This window comes from Nannobrachium achirus (assembly GCF_963921795.1).
Source record: "Nannobrachium achirus genome assembly, chromosome: 4".
Classification (NCBI taxonomy): Eukaryota; Metazoa; Chordata; class Actinopteri; order Myctophiformes; family Myctophidae; genus Nannobrachium; species Nannobrachium achirus.
The window spans coordinates 33,048,110-33,061,686 of record NC_137813.1 but is presented as its reverse complement, the minus strand read 5'-3'; the positions used below and the strand labels follow the sequence as shown (position 1 = coordinate 33,061,686).

Genomic DNA, 13,577 nt, shown 5'->3' with positions numbered 1-13,577 from the left:
GACACATATGTGCTGTAGGACCCCTGTAGCAGAATCAACATTGAAATTGTAATTTTATTTTGTTTCTATTGATTTATTGACCAATGAACAGTTGTTATTGACTGGTTGACTGGTTATGGGAAGTGTTAAGTGGTTAAATGTCTGAGAAAACACATGAATCCAACACACACTGATGATAGTGCTGTCCCTGCATTATAGGAGGATATGAGCTGTCGGTTTTCCCAGCATGCATCAGTCTGACTGCTGTGTGTGTATTACTTTGTTTCCGCAGGGTGCTGCTGTCATGGAGCAGAGGTGAGAATTAACCCACGCTTGGCCAGTTCAGCAGAGAGTACACTCCACACCGCTGTGTGACACCATGATGAATGAAGCCACTCCTGCATGAGACCCCTGCTGCTACCCTCTCTGTCGGGCCATCCATCCATCTGTCGCCATGGTGACCCTGCAGAGGACTCTCATATCTTGAACCCGTTACCATGGCGATGACGTAGAGCGACCCGCAGCACCCTCGCCGTCAACTCCAATCTGTTGCCATGGTGACTCTATAGCAGCACCCCGGGGGGGAGTGATTGCAATCGGTTGCTATGGCGACCCTGTTGCGAGGCCAATAAGCCACTGTTCCTACACAACTACAAAAGTGCGGCTTGCCATGGAGGTGTTGTAGCACATAATCAAGCCCCTCCCCACACCCCAACTCCATCTGGAAGAAACGCCTGTCACCATGGTAGGGCTGGGCAATTAACCCATGGAATTTTGCTCATGTAGGTTTATCTAGTAATCGAGAAGCAAGTACTTATTTAGATTTTTAATTTAATTTCTTGTTTATCAACTAATCAAAATAGAAAAAACAAGTTAAATGTTATATAATCGACGAAATGTATTAGTCTGATTAACTCCGTAAACCTTAAGACCTTAGACTTAATTGTACAATGGTGGCGTTCGGAAATGGCGAAAGTAGCCGATCTACAAGCTCACAACGCGTCGCGCTGCGACACGTTGTGAGCTTGTAGATCTGCTATTTTCACTCGAGCAATCGTCCATTCATCAAAAATCGCGTTTTAAATACGTGTGATTATCAATTGACTTGAAGTCCTATTGCACCAGCCCTAACGCCATGGGAACGTCCAGACTGTTCCGTATCTTCCTGCTCCTGGGCTCCGCCTTCATGATCCTCCTGATCATCATCTACTGGGACGATGTCGGCGCCTCGCACCTTTACCTGCACACCCCCATCTCCCCTGGCCCCAAGACCCCGCGCACCCCTCAGCAGCAGCAGCAGCAGCCCCCCCAGACCTCCAGGACGCCCTCCTTCCTGTCCGACATCGATGCCTTCGTCAATCAATTCCTCGAGCCGGGGACCGGCGAGCCCACGGACACCGCTCCCGCCGACAGCGCCAACCAGTCGGAGCGGGCGGAAGAGCGATACGTGCCGCGGCGCGAGTGGAAGATCCACCTGACGCCAGTGGCAGCCGAGCTCCGCGAGAGACAGGTTAGATTCTAGTTATAAACATAATTATTATTAATAAGTCGATTTGGTGGTAGTGGTACATTATGTTACTTACGATCATTATTATTATAATTCGTTTTTTGTGGCTTTTCTGCCTTTAATGAGTATAGTAGACTGACAGGAAATGGAGAGAGAATTGGGGAGTGACACGCAGCAAAGTTCGCGGGGATCGGGACTCGAACCCGTGACACACTGTCAGGCGTTAGCAGCCTAGGTGCCCAGACCGCCACACCGGCCGTCAGGGCCTGATTCACGATCATTAACGAAAATCGACGGTGGAACTTACATTTTCAGGAAATGGAAAAAAGTACTGTGTTCTTACACACATCTGTTAAATATTCATAAAACCCACAGACAGACTACCACTTTGAACCTGGCATCCCTATTTTGGGCATGGCGAAAACTGTCAAAATGTTGCGAAAATATGCGAAAATATTATATCTACACACTCACAACGTGTTATCAGCTTGTCAATCGGGTATTTTTGTTACACACTTTTGCAACACTGTCATATGCTGAAGTATGGCCTTAATTTATAATAACATTGATCATAAGTTATGGACAGCTTCAGAGTTGAATTATAGAGATAACCTTCCCTTCCCTGAACTGAATGAACAGGAGCAGAGACGGCTTCTGCTTAAGGATATGTGCAGCAACGATGGCTTGGCGTTCCCTGGGAAGAACCGCTCGTTCGATGACATCCCTAACAAGGAACTGGATCACCTTATAGTGGATGACAGGCACGGCATCATCTACTGCTATGTTCCTAAGGTACATGTAGCCCTTATGACACGTGAACGTTGCTCATTAAGACTTAATGGCAGTGCTGTGGCAATAAGGAATGCTGCATTTAAAAAATACATTACATATTATAAATAAAGGCTCCATGCAACACCATGTTGTTCTTCTACCAAGGCCTGATTTAGTCAGGAACATTCACGTCAAGTCATTTAACCATTTATTGCAAAATGGAATACACAACAAGCAGATTTAACCATTTATAGCATAAATGGAATACAATTAATCTTGGCGTTTAAAGGGCTCCGCGATAGGAGATGCTCCCTGAAATTTTATGCAAGCTTTTCTGAGCATGCTAAGCAATATCAGGGAACGCAAAGCAATACCCCCCATAGGGATACAATAGCAGAATAATAGCAATACATTGACATGTAACTTAGTCATAATCACTGTATTTGAGCTTAACCTTGACATGTAACATAGTCAAAAAATCACAGTATTGAGCTTAACAACATTGACATGAACTTAGTCAAAAACATCACAGTATTTGAGCTTAACCACATTGACATGTAACTTAATCAGACAATCAAGTATTTGAGCTTATAGCCAGACTGATCGTGCAAAGGTGGAGACTGGGGTGGAGGAGGCAGCAAGTAGCAAATGATTCCGAAGCTTCGGAAACCAAGCATTGGTAGAGAAAGCAAGTCGTATTTAAAGGAGCCTTCCCTACTGATTGAGCTTTGATTGGAGTATGGCAGTCATGTCATGTATTAGAACAGAGCTGACTGACATCTGACTACAGCTGAGCAGCGACTTGACTCCCATGTCCTGCATAAACTAACGCTGACGCTTCATAAATCTAAAAGGTTGGTCAGATGGTGGTCAGAAGGAGAGATCATGGGGTCACTTTTGGGAGCATGAAAGTGCACAGAAGAGTTTGTGTCTGTGTGATTATGGGTTCAGCTGATACGTATTTCTAAAATTGAAAGTTTGGCCTGATGGTTGTGCTAGGGCGTCACAGGGTCACTCAAATCAATAGATTCTTTCCTTGTTTTTCGGAAGGAAAGAACACTTTTTGAAGGTTCACAGCAAATTTGCTGGCAATCTGACTATTTCTTTTCGAGATCTATTGGTCACAGCCAGACAAACATTAGGGCGAAAACATAACTTCCTTGGCAGAGGAAATAGAAATGCAATAATGCTGTTCTCCTCAGTTTTTCTACATTTTCGTTCAGTCTTATCATCCAGAATACTTTCCAGTGATGAGAAGTGGATATACAGTAGCCGTATATCCGGATGGTTGCTAATTGGCTGAAATCAATACATCAATATTTTAACCCGTTTAAATAAAAGATAATTGAATTGTTTCATTTAATGGAAACATACTGTATGCTCACACGCACACAAACATTTTTAACGGTTCATAATTTGAAGCCATTATATTGAATCATTACCTACGGTACGAACTAGACATTGTCACGGTTTTTTCAAAACATTTACACATTCAAAAAGCAGTCCTTGCTACACAGTATGGCTACCTATTACTGCTTTGACAGCTTGTTTTCTTATTTTGGCCTGTTATGGGTCTACACAAAAATTCATACACACACACACACACACACACACACACACACACACACAATCCTACACTCATACCATAATAATGATTAGTGATTGTCTAAAAGATCCGGATCTTTTAGACCCCAGTCACCCCACTTTGAGTGATTGTTTTAAAGTGGGGTCCAGGGACGCTCAGGTTTTCCTCCAAATGGACCCTTACCCGTCTGCAACTCTGATAAGAGTGTAAAACTTGTGAAACCAAACGGTTGGTTTCATTTTACAGTCTCAGAGTTATGGGGGTCCTTGAAATAAAAATACGTTTGAGAACCATAGGTCTAAAAACAACCCCACTGTCCCGAAGTCTCCCCCAGCGATTGTATCCATTTACTGGGTAATGGGTAGCACTATCTTGCTCTCTCGTCTAGTATTTTCTATAATACCGCAGCTTTCTCCGGAGGGACCCTGATTGCACAAACATATTTCATGCTCGCAGTGCTAATTATCCGTGACCGGTAAACAGCAAAGCATCTGGCTGGCCCATCAGAAAGAAACTAATTGGTTGTATGGATACTGTAGGCCCTGTTTTTAATGGGCCAATATATTACATTTTAATTGGACGTTGGACACAGTAAACTCTCCACAGCGCTGCCTGACATCATGATAAAATCACTCCTGCGTGAGACCCCGCCGTAAGTCTGTCCTTCCATCTATCACCATGGTGACCCTGTAGAGAACTCTGCTATCTTGAACCTGTTACCACGGCAACAGCATTGAACGGCCCAGAGCCCCTCGCCCACTCCAATCTGTTACCATGGTGAGTCTATAGTGAAAACTTAGGGGACTATTGTAATCAGTTGCCATGGGGACCCTGTAGAGAGAGACCAACCCACCGTTCCAAGAACTACAGCATTGTCCCGTGCGACTCTGTGGCCTCAAGTCAGCTATCGGCTCTTTTTGATTACAAAGGGTAACCCAGAGCCTGAAACTTCACAGAACCTGTGACGTTCTGTGATGGTTTTTCATGTTATGTTTCCATTAAACCACCCCTGAAGGGGGAGGTACCTTATAAAACAACCACATCAAAATTGGGAAATAGGTGATCTACAAGATCACAACGCGGGAGCTCTTAGATCGTCTATTTGTGAAAGATTTTGAAGTTTTGAGGTTTCCGGAACTCAGCGTTACTACCTCCTGAGCAGGAGTTTTTGACAAATATGGGCACCTGAACTCTGAGTTAGTATTTAATATGTCACGGATGTATGTTTTGTCAACTCGCAATATCATTGTCATCAGGACAGGGGAAACACTAAACAAGCTTACAGAGTTAACTTCATGTCACTCCGTCAATCTTGTTTTGTCACACACACACACACACACACACACACACACACACACACACACACACACACACACACACACACACACACACACACAATGATTCAGTATTCTACTAGTAAGACATACACGCCAATTCTTGGCCATCTGGTCAGTAATGTATATCGGACCAGTTACCCATATATGGAGATCCATGTACTGTATATAGTAAATCCCTTTTATGCCCATACATGGAGATACCTGTCTGAACCAGCCGCACAGATATGGGCTGTCTTCCTCCATACATGGGCATTCCCATATGAAGTCCTGTTAGATATGGGCTTAATTTTGATGACATCAGGGATCTCCATATATGGGCATAAAAGGGATTATGTTAGAGTGGTACCCATGACATCACAACAGACAATATCTTTTATGCCTATACATGGAGATCCCTATCTGAACCAGCCACATAGATATGGGCCTTGTCTTGGCCATCTGGCCAGTGAAATATATCGATGACATCAGAGATCTTCATATATAGGCATAAAAGGGATTCTGGGGAATACACATATGTGAAATTTTATATAGGTGATGTCACCTGTGATATCACCTGTTATGTCACAGTGATGTGTCAAGGGAACCAACCCATAGACTGTAAAAATGTGTAAACACACGTCTACACACAGACAAGCTGTGACATTTCTCATGGTAAACAATTACTTCATTATTAATAATACATTTTAAGTGTAATTATTGGCAAGTACACTCTCACTGTCTGAGGCTGCATGTTTATTCTCGTGCATGCTTGCTGCTAATCCTAAATCCGTAGATCTAAAATGACTTCTAAAGGTTTGTGGCCCTACTGCTTGTGTCTAGGTGGCGTGCAGTAACTGGAAGCGGGTCATGATGGTGCTGAGTGAGAGTCTACTGCAGGAGGGCGTCCCCTACACAGACCCACTGGCTATCCCCAGAGATCTGGTCCACAACAGCAGCATGCATTTCACCTTCAACAAGTTCTGGAAGCGCTATGGCAAGTTCTCACGCCACCTCATGAAGGTAAGCCTGTGACAAAACCTTTTCAGAAAGCTTATCCATTGTACAGAAAAACAACGCAGTTCCACAAATGGGTAGATGGTCTAATAGCATTAAAATAAATAAATATCAAAATGTTACATTTATTAAATCACTTATTTACTGGAGCTTCATTTCACAACTAAAAAACTAAAGCCCCATTTTACTCTATCCAGGTTCAGTTGTCACTGAGCTATCGGTCCTTGTTTTAAGAAAATATGTAAAATCTATAGAATTTCAACCCTGATGACAATGCTGTTTTACCAAAAAATGTGAGCATCTCATGTGCACTGCTTTTTCACAAATCCCATCACCCTCTCAATTTGCATTCTGTGACGTTTATTTCTCAAAGGTGAAGCTAAAAAAGTACACAAAGTTCCTGTTTGTGCGGGATCCCTTTGTGCGCCTCATCTCCGCCTACCGCAACAAGTTTGAGCTACGCAACGAGGACTTCTACCGCCGCTTCGCTCAGGTCATGCTGCGGCGCTACGCTAACCAGCCGACGCCCCCTGCCTCCGTGGACGATGCGTTCGCCACTGGGCTTCACCCATCCTTTGCCCACTTCATCCAGTATCTCCTGGACCCCCAGACGGAGAAGGACATGCCGTTCAATGAGCACTGGCGGCAGGTATACCGGCTTTGCCACCCCTGCCAGATCCAGTATGACTTTGTGGGCCATCTGGAGTCGGTTGAGGAGGACGCTGAGCAGCTTCTGCGCCACCTGAAGGTAGATAATGTGGTGGAGTTCCCCACATCGCACAGGAACCTCACAGCCAGCACCTGGTTGGCTGATTGGTTCAGCATGGTGCCCCTAGAGGCCCGGAGGGAACTCTACAAGCTGTATGAGCCCGATTTCAGGCTCTTTGGTTACGACAGACCAGACTCCATCCTTAATGAATGAAAAGCACTCCTTGAGAAATGTCCATGCTCCGATGAGAGTGTGACAAACTGCTGTGATTTTAAAAAAGAACACAAGATGGCACATTCTTAAGGTCTTTGCACATGAAGTCCAAATGTTACACCTGAAAACGTACACTAGATTATTGTTTAAACCAGTTCCGATATCTGGTCAGCCGTCAAAATGACTTTCAGAACAGTTTAGATTTTCCGATTTTTTTTTCTCATCAGTTAACAAGATTGTTGGTGGATCCGTATCCTTGGATAACGGATATGACAAAACGCATATGAACATTTCAGACATGGTGTTCAAAGACCTTTACAGGAGTGACATCACCCCTTGACATGGGCTTTGCAGTTCAGTGCTGTAGTCTAGTCTAATCTTAATCTAGTATTCAAAAGGAAACTCTACCCTGAGTAGTATCTGCATTCCTGACTTTGATGTCACACAGAACCATGCCTGTAATTTGTGATGTCATACTGTACGTCGTTTTTTGTTGTTGCTAACTGTGATGTTGCACAGGGCCTTTGTAGCTTGGAGAGTTCTGAAGAAATCTTTTCTGTGTGATATCACAGATATCACTTCTACCTGTGACATCACAGAAACATTGTAGCCGTATGTGATGTCAAAATAGACCCCACCCCTGTGGTTGCGATGTTGCTACTGATGCAGTCGAAACAGGATCTAGGGACGTTGTTTTTGTATTTGGGGCATTTTGTTTAACACCACAGTAGTGAATTAGTTTTGAAAGGTAGTTGCACATATTTTAGTTAAGTAACTTATTTGGATGTGTCAGTGCAATGTTTATGTTAAGGTTTAGCATGTAGGCCTAAGGGATTTACTATGTTCAACGTTTTTACATGTAAGTGACACCTGTCAAGTCAACATTGGAAAGCCCTAACCCTAGGTAGAGGAAGAGGTATTCTTCTATACCTCATAATCAGATATAGCATTTATACGGTAGTTGCCTAACATTACGCTGCTCTCACTTAATGAACAAACACACCCAACCAAAAACCCTTTTGCTTCTTGGGTCATAGGTATGTTACATTTCTGTAAGGATAAGTTTACTATTACTACATCAATAGAAAATTGGTTAATGAGAACATTATAGCAGCTTGCTTTCTTTCATCAGTATTCCAAAGCATGCCGTTAAAGACAATGCCATCGCCTCAAGATATAAGTATGAGGTTCTACTAGGTAGGTAAGGAATAGAGTCAGTTAGAGTAGTGGCGTTACTTGCCTGGACTGAACTTAAGCACAAAAGCCCTATTGAACTTCAAGGCTGATATCTGGAGAGCATACTGTAGCTATATTTGTCTCAACAAGTCTTCAGAGGAGAATGAGGGGAAAAAGTTGAGTCTCAACATTCTTTTGTCTTTATTGCAGATGAGTGAAAGCTTCTGCATGTGTTTCCCCAAAGGGAATATTTTATTTATCATTATCCTCCATCCTTGTCCCATTGCTTCCATATCGTGTTATAGTTTGGGTATCATTTTTGATCGTTTGTGTGTACGGGTACCATGGCTTACCCATTGTGGCAGTGTTTTCAGATGATCGTGGTGACATTTATCTCATCCAGGTACCCTGGTTACCTTAGCGACAGTGTTTTTCTGTAGTTGTTAATGTCGTACATATTGGGATGTGTAACCACAGTAACACAACAGCCCAGCTGTCCAGAACCGTCTGCCGAGATTCAGTGTTTTGCAAGGATGAGATTTGCTGCTTCAGCCGAGTGCGTGAAATATACAGCAGACAGCAACTTTAAATGTATTGATTTTGTGTATTGATGCTTCACTGCAAATGAGCACTCCATACGTCTTTAGGGGCCAGAACAAATGATGTTAGTGCAAACATTAGGCCAGTATTAACGTCAAAATAAGCTGAGTCTTGGGTTGATCAAAGTTTAGGTTCAGAATTAGTGGAATCATGATTTTAAAGAGGTCCGAGCTTAGAATATTGCTCAGTCATGGTTACGTATGTAGCAGTGGGAAGATAAGACAGTGCCTTTGGTTGTTAATGAGACAAAGTTTACACAGCAAAAGAAAATAGTATTTTTGTAAGAGAATTTAATTTTCACTTTGATCACCATACAGTGTTTACGTATGATGTATGAACAACAAGGTACAGTATATTTGATATATCACTGTTCTATTGGGCCTCATGTACCATGTGTGTTTATTTTGTGAAACCAGGGAAATAATAGGGATCACTGGGGAATATGCTTTTTATGATGAGTTTCTCTGTGGACGTTTTCAATACAAAGAGTTTCATTTCTAATCCACAGTTGGGGGAAATGACATCTGAAGAAGGAGGGAATGTCCAGACTCGATATACTGCTCTCCCGTCTTTTTATTTAACTAACAATCTTGAATAATGTTTCGCCCGTGTAGGGCTCCATCAGGTTGGCCCCTTGGGATGTGACACGTGCACAGTGCTCCTGCTAGGAAATTATTCCTGATATGAAGAGTAAACCATTCTTAGTTATTATGAGTTATGATGTCACGTGGAGAATCTCTTCCAAAATGGACGTGTTGCATTCTGGAGTGAAACCTTTTGTGTTATTTTTCAAAGGATAATTTGTAGTGGATTCCTCCATGTAAATTACCTTTTGATTTGCAATTTGATCGTGCACACTGACTGAACCTCTGTGTGAATTGTACTGTATGCAAATGCCATGGATCCGTGATTCCCAATCCCAACCTACGGTATTTTTTATGAAAAATATGTTTCCATAGTGATATCAGTAAATAAGAGATTAACGTACACGTCATTGTTCCATTGATACAAGCGCCAATCGATTGACTGATCATAAAAAATAAACATCCTTTGAATGCGGCCCACACATCCGACCATGTAACTGTTACTGTGGCCGCAAACGCTTTCAAGATTTTCGAGGCCCTGATCCAGAAAAGGTTGGGAACCACTGCCATGGATCTTGATCTGTGCCACATTGTTGTATGTATGGTGTCCAGGAGTTCCATGTACACTCCATTGTATCAGTGTTACTGTCCCAAGTGTCCCATTGCCTTTATGCTTTGACTGATTTATGTGCAGCACTTTGAAAGCACAGTAGGCTGCCTGCACATGAGATTGTACTTTGACCCATTACAAGCATAATGATACACCAGGAATGGTCCAAAATCTATACCACTGGACCGGCTCTCACAAGAGCATTTCATTGACAATAATTCACAGTGGCAATTTTCCTTTTATGTTATTGTCAGGGGTTGGGGCCGGGGGTGGATTTCTTCAATCAATTACCCCATAAACAGATGCAGGGTTTCACAGAGAGTGGAAAACGGGTTATATATTCACCCCCACCAAAAGTTTCCCATTGAAACGACATGTTTTTTCATCTATGGTGAACCATTATGACTTTTACATGTTTTCCCGTCAGCAGATTATAATAGTAATACTTACTGTGTAATGTTTGCAGGCATCACCAGCACAACCACACAGATTGCCCTTCTTGTGTATCTATTGGCTTATGGTAGCATAAATATTACCCCAGTGCCTATTGTATTAATGGGAAAGCCAGCTTTGAGGTGATATTGGGCCCTTATTGATCAAGAACAGAACAGATGAGTGTTGTCAATTCATGTTCAAGCTGCAAAGTCATCATAAGCCTGATTTATACTTCATTGAATGACAACACGTGCATTTTTTTCACCAAATGAACCCTGGTGAAACTGACTGGATATAGGTTTTGTTTAACTAATGATAATTTGAGATAGAAATGTAAAACATATAATATTGTGTTTATTAGCCTTGAAGATAAAAAACAGATTTTGTGGCTTGGTCAGAAAATGATAACCAAGCATCCAGGAATGGTTGTTTGAAGAGTTAACAGATGAATTCACCAGGGAATCTGCTGTTCAACCCATCCATTTCTCCTCTTGTTGAAAGGAAAATGTTGACAGGAACCATTAATTTATTGCAGTGTCATATTTCATAAGTATTATAGTGTAATGCTTCATTTGGTCATCATATGAAAGAAATAAAGTTTACTGGGCATGACAGAAGATTAATTGCTCTAATGTTTCATCCTTTGCTTCCTCTGTCCCTCTCTTTCACCTCATCACAATCTGATTCTGTTCCAGAACACTGCTCTCTGGTGGACAGAACACTACACTTGAGTATTGTAGTGCAGTGTTTTTCTATCTTTTTCATATCAAGGACCATTATTTATTCTGCATTTGAGCAACGGACCACCATTTGATGAGATTTAGCCTCTCAGACCCAAAACGTAGGATATTTTGTTGTCGTTGGGATACGATTTTGAACACAATTGATGACCATTAGGACCTTTACATGCTCTACTTGTGTAGACTTCTTGTAAATTAAGTAATGCAGGTGTTTGACAATAATTTAACTCTTGAGAGTGTAAAATGAAACGTAAGGGTCCATTTGGTTCTCTAAAAAGTCAAAGATCTATAAGGGTCCATTTAGGTACCAACTCTCCACCATTTAGCTGGGGACCACCTGGAACCCCCTGAAGGACCACTGGTTGAAAAAAAAGAAAAAAAAAAAACATTCCATGTTTGTTGTTATGCATCACAGCACCAGAAAAATGGTTGTATGCTTTACAATATACACTCTTTATTCATACTCAGTTGCTTGTTCATACTACATATTTACAATTTTACAAATAAAAAGAGACAAGAAAAACAACTGTTAGTATCTTCTGGCAAACGTGTTTAGCACCAGTCATTGAAGTATAATACCTGAGTAGCAGTGCTGGAAAAAGTACTCACATTCCTTACTTGAGTAAAAGTATCAATAGGCCTACTGCAATGTCGAAATACTCTGTTGCTAGTAAAAGTGTGGAATTAAAAATGTACTTGAGTAAAAGTGCAAAAGTATTGGCATCAAAATGTACTTAAAAGTACCAAAAGTAAAAGTACTCATTGAGCAGAAAGCCCATTTCAAGTTTTCAAACGTATACAAATCTTTTGAAAATAACAGATCTACAAGCTCACAATGCATCGTATCGCAACGCATTGTGAGCTTGTAGATCGGCTATTTTCAAATGGCCGAAATGTATTTAGGGCTTAAGTGGTTAGAGTGTTTTGTAATTATAATCTAAAGAGTAACTAGTAACTAAAGATTTTAAATAATTGTACTGGAGTACTTAGTACTTAGTTACTTTACAGTGTAAAGTAACTAAGTACACCACTGCTGAGTAGCATGTCATTCCTCCATGGAAAACAATGGAACACCTACTGGTAATCATTTTACATTCTAATCCTTTTTATTCAAAATATATAAAGGGGTAACAGTCAACACTATTCCAGCATTGCATAAGAGAATTCCATTCTCTCTGTCACAGGCTACAGTATATTGTTACTGTATATGGACAAAGGTTTTAGGTTTTAGCACCATGTTGTTCACTACTTGGCTTATTACAGGCTACATTATTGGAATGATAATGAGGGTTCTGTTGCATGATCTCATTAATGGGCTGATGTTGAACAAGCCCCAAGCGTGCTTTGGGAAAACCTTGAATCTTATCTGTGTATTTAATTGTCAAAATGATTAACTGTATTCACTTTTTATTATCATGCCCCTAGGTTTATGTTCATAATTTGAACGTTTGAGTGGTATATCAATTTGCTAACATTACTGACTTGATCCTGGTGATTTTAACAAACTAAAATGGAATCCCCTCACATTCAGTATGCAGTCGAGGGGAAAATCTCCCTCTGACGTGACTTTTACTGAGATAAGATCCAAAGAAATTGTGATAAAATAACCTACTGAGGTTTTTTGTGTGTGTTTTGGAAGGGTCTCATCTCTCCCTGGGTTACATCAGAGACCTTTCTCAAGACCTGATCCACATTGACCCATGTTAAACTGTGCTTTATTCCAGCTGGCACACACTTTTATACATAAGTGTCTGACACAAAACTACAGATCAAACACAGGCTGCACCAAACCCAAAGCCAGGCAGTCTTAAGTTCTTAATTCTGAGCTCTTATGTACTTACAGTACAGACAGAGTTTCAAGTTAATGAGAAGAATTTTATATCCTATAAAACCCACCCATCTCTAGACCAGTCAGACTGAGTCATAAGACTTTATTTTTGGAGCCATTAAAAGCCCTGTCATAAACAAAAGTAGTGCGGGAGAATGTAGTTTGCACTTGGAATAACACCTAAAGTCTTCTTGGAGGATCAAAGCACTCTGCTATCATGTTAATTATTATAACTCAGTTGAATTGAGTCCAAAATATTACATAAGACTTTTCCGAAAGATGTCTCAATTATTTTAATGCTGTTAACTGTGTAACATGGGATAATCTTTAGGACCAGCTGAAGGGGTTTATGTGATTCAAGCACTAAAGAAACAGAACGTGAAAGCAGTAAATGACTATGGACAGAGCTCTGGTGGTCTGCTGTCTTTTTCATTCCTTGAAAACATGACTCAACAACTCTAATCCCCTGCCTCTCCCAATGTTTGATTCCCCAATGTGCTCGTCTCTCCC

The 13,577-nt window shown here is 41.4% G+C and overlaps 1 protein-coding gene across 1 annotated transcript; it reads left to right on the top strand.

The window, feature by feature from the left end:
- Positions 1-1,084: 1,084 nt before the first annotated feature.
- Positions 1,085-7,094, top strand: chst12a (carbohydrate (chondroitin 4) sulfotransferase 12a; the record flags this gene model as incomplete). Its single annotated transcript, XM_080724978.1, has 4 exons — positions 1,085-1,489; positions 2,126-2,278; positions 5,999-6,178; positions 6,546-7,094. Exons 1-4 carry the CDS (start codon positions 1,115-1,117, stop codon positions 7,092-7,094), a joined length of 1,257 nt encoding a protein of 418 aa, XP_080581104.1. The 5' UTR covers positions 1,085-1,114.
- Positions 7,095-13,577: the final 6,483 nt, after the last annotated feature.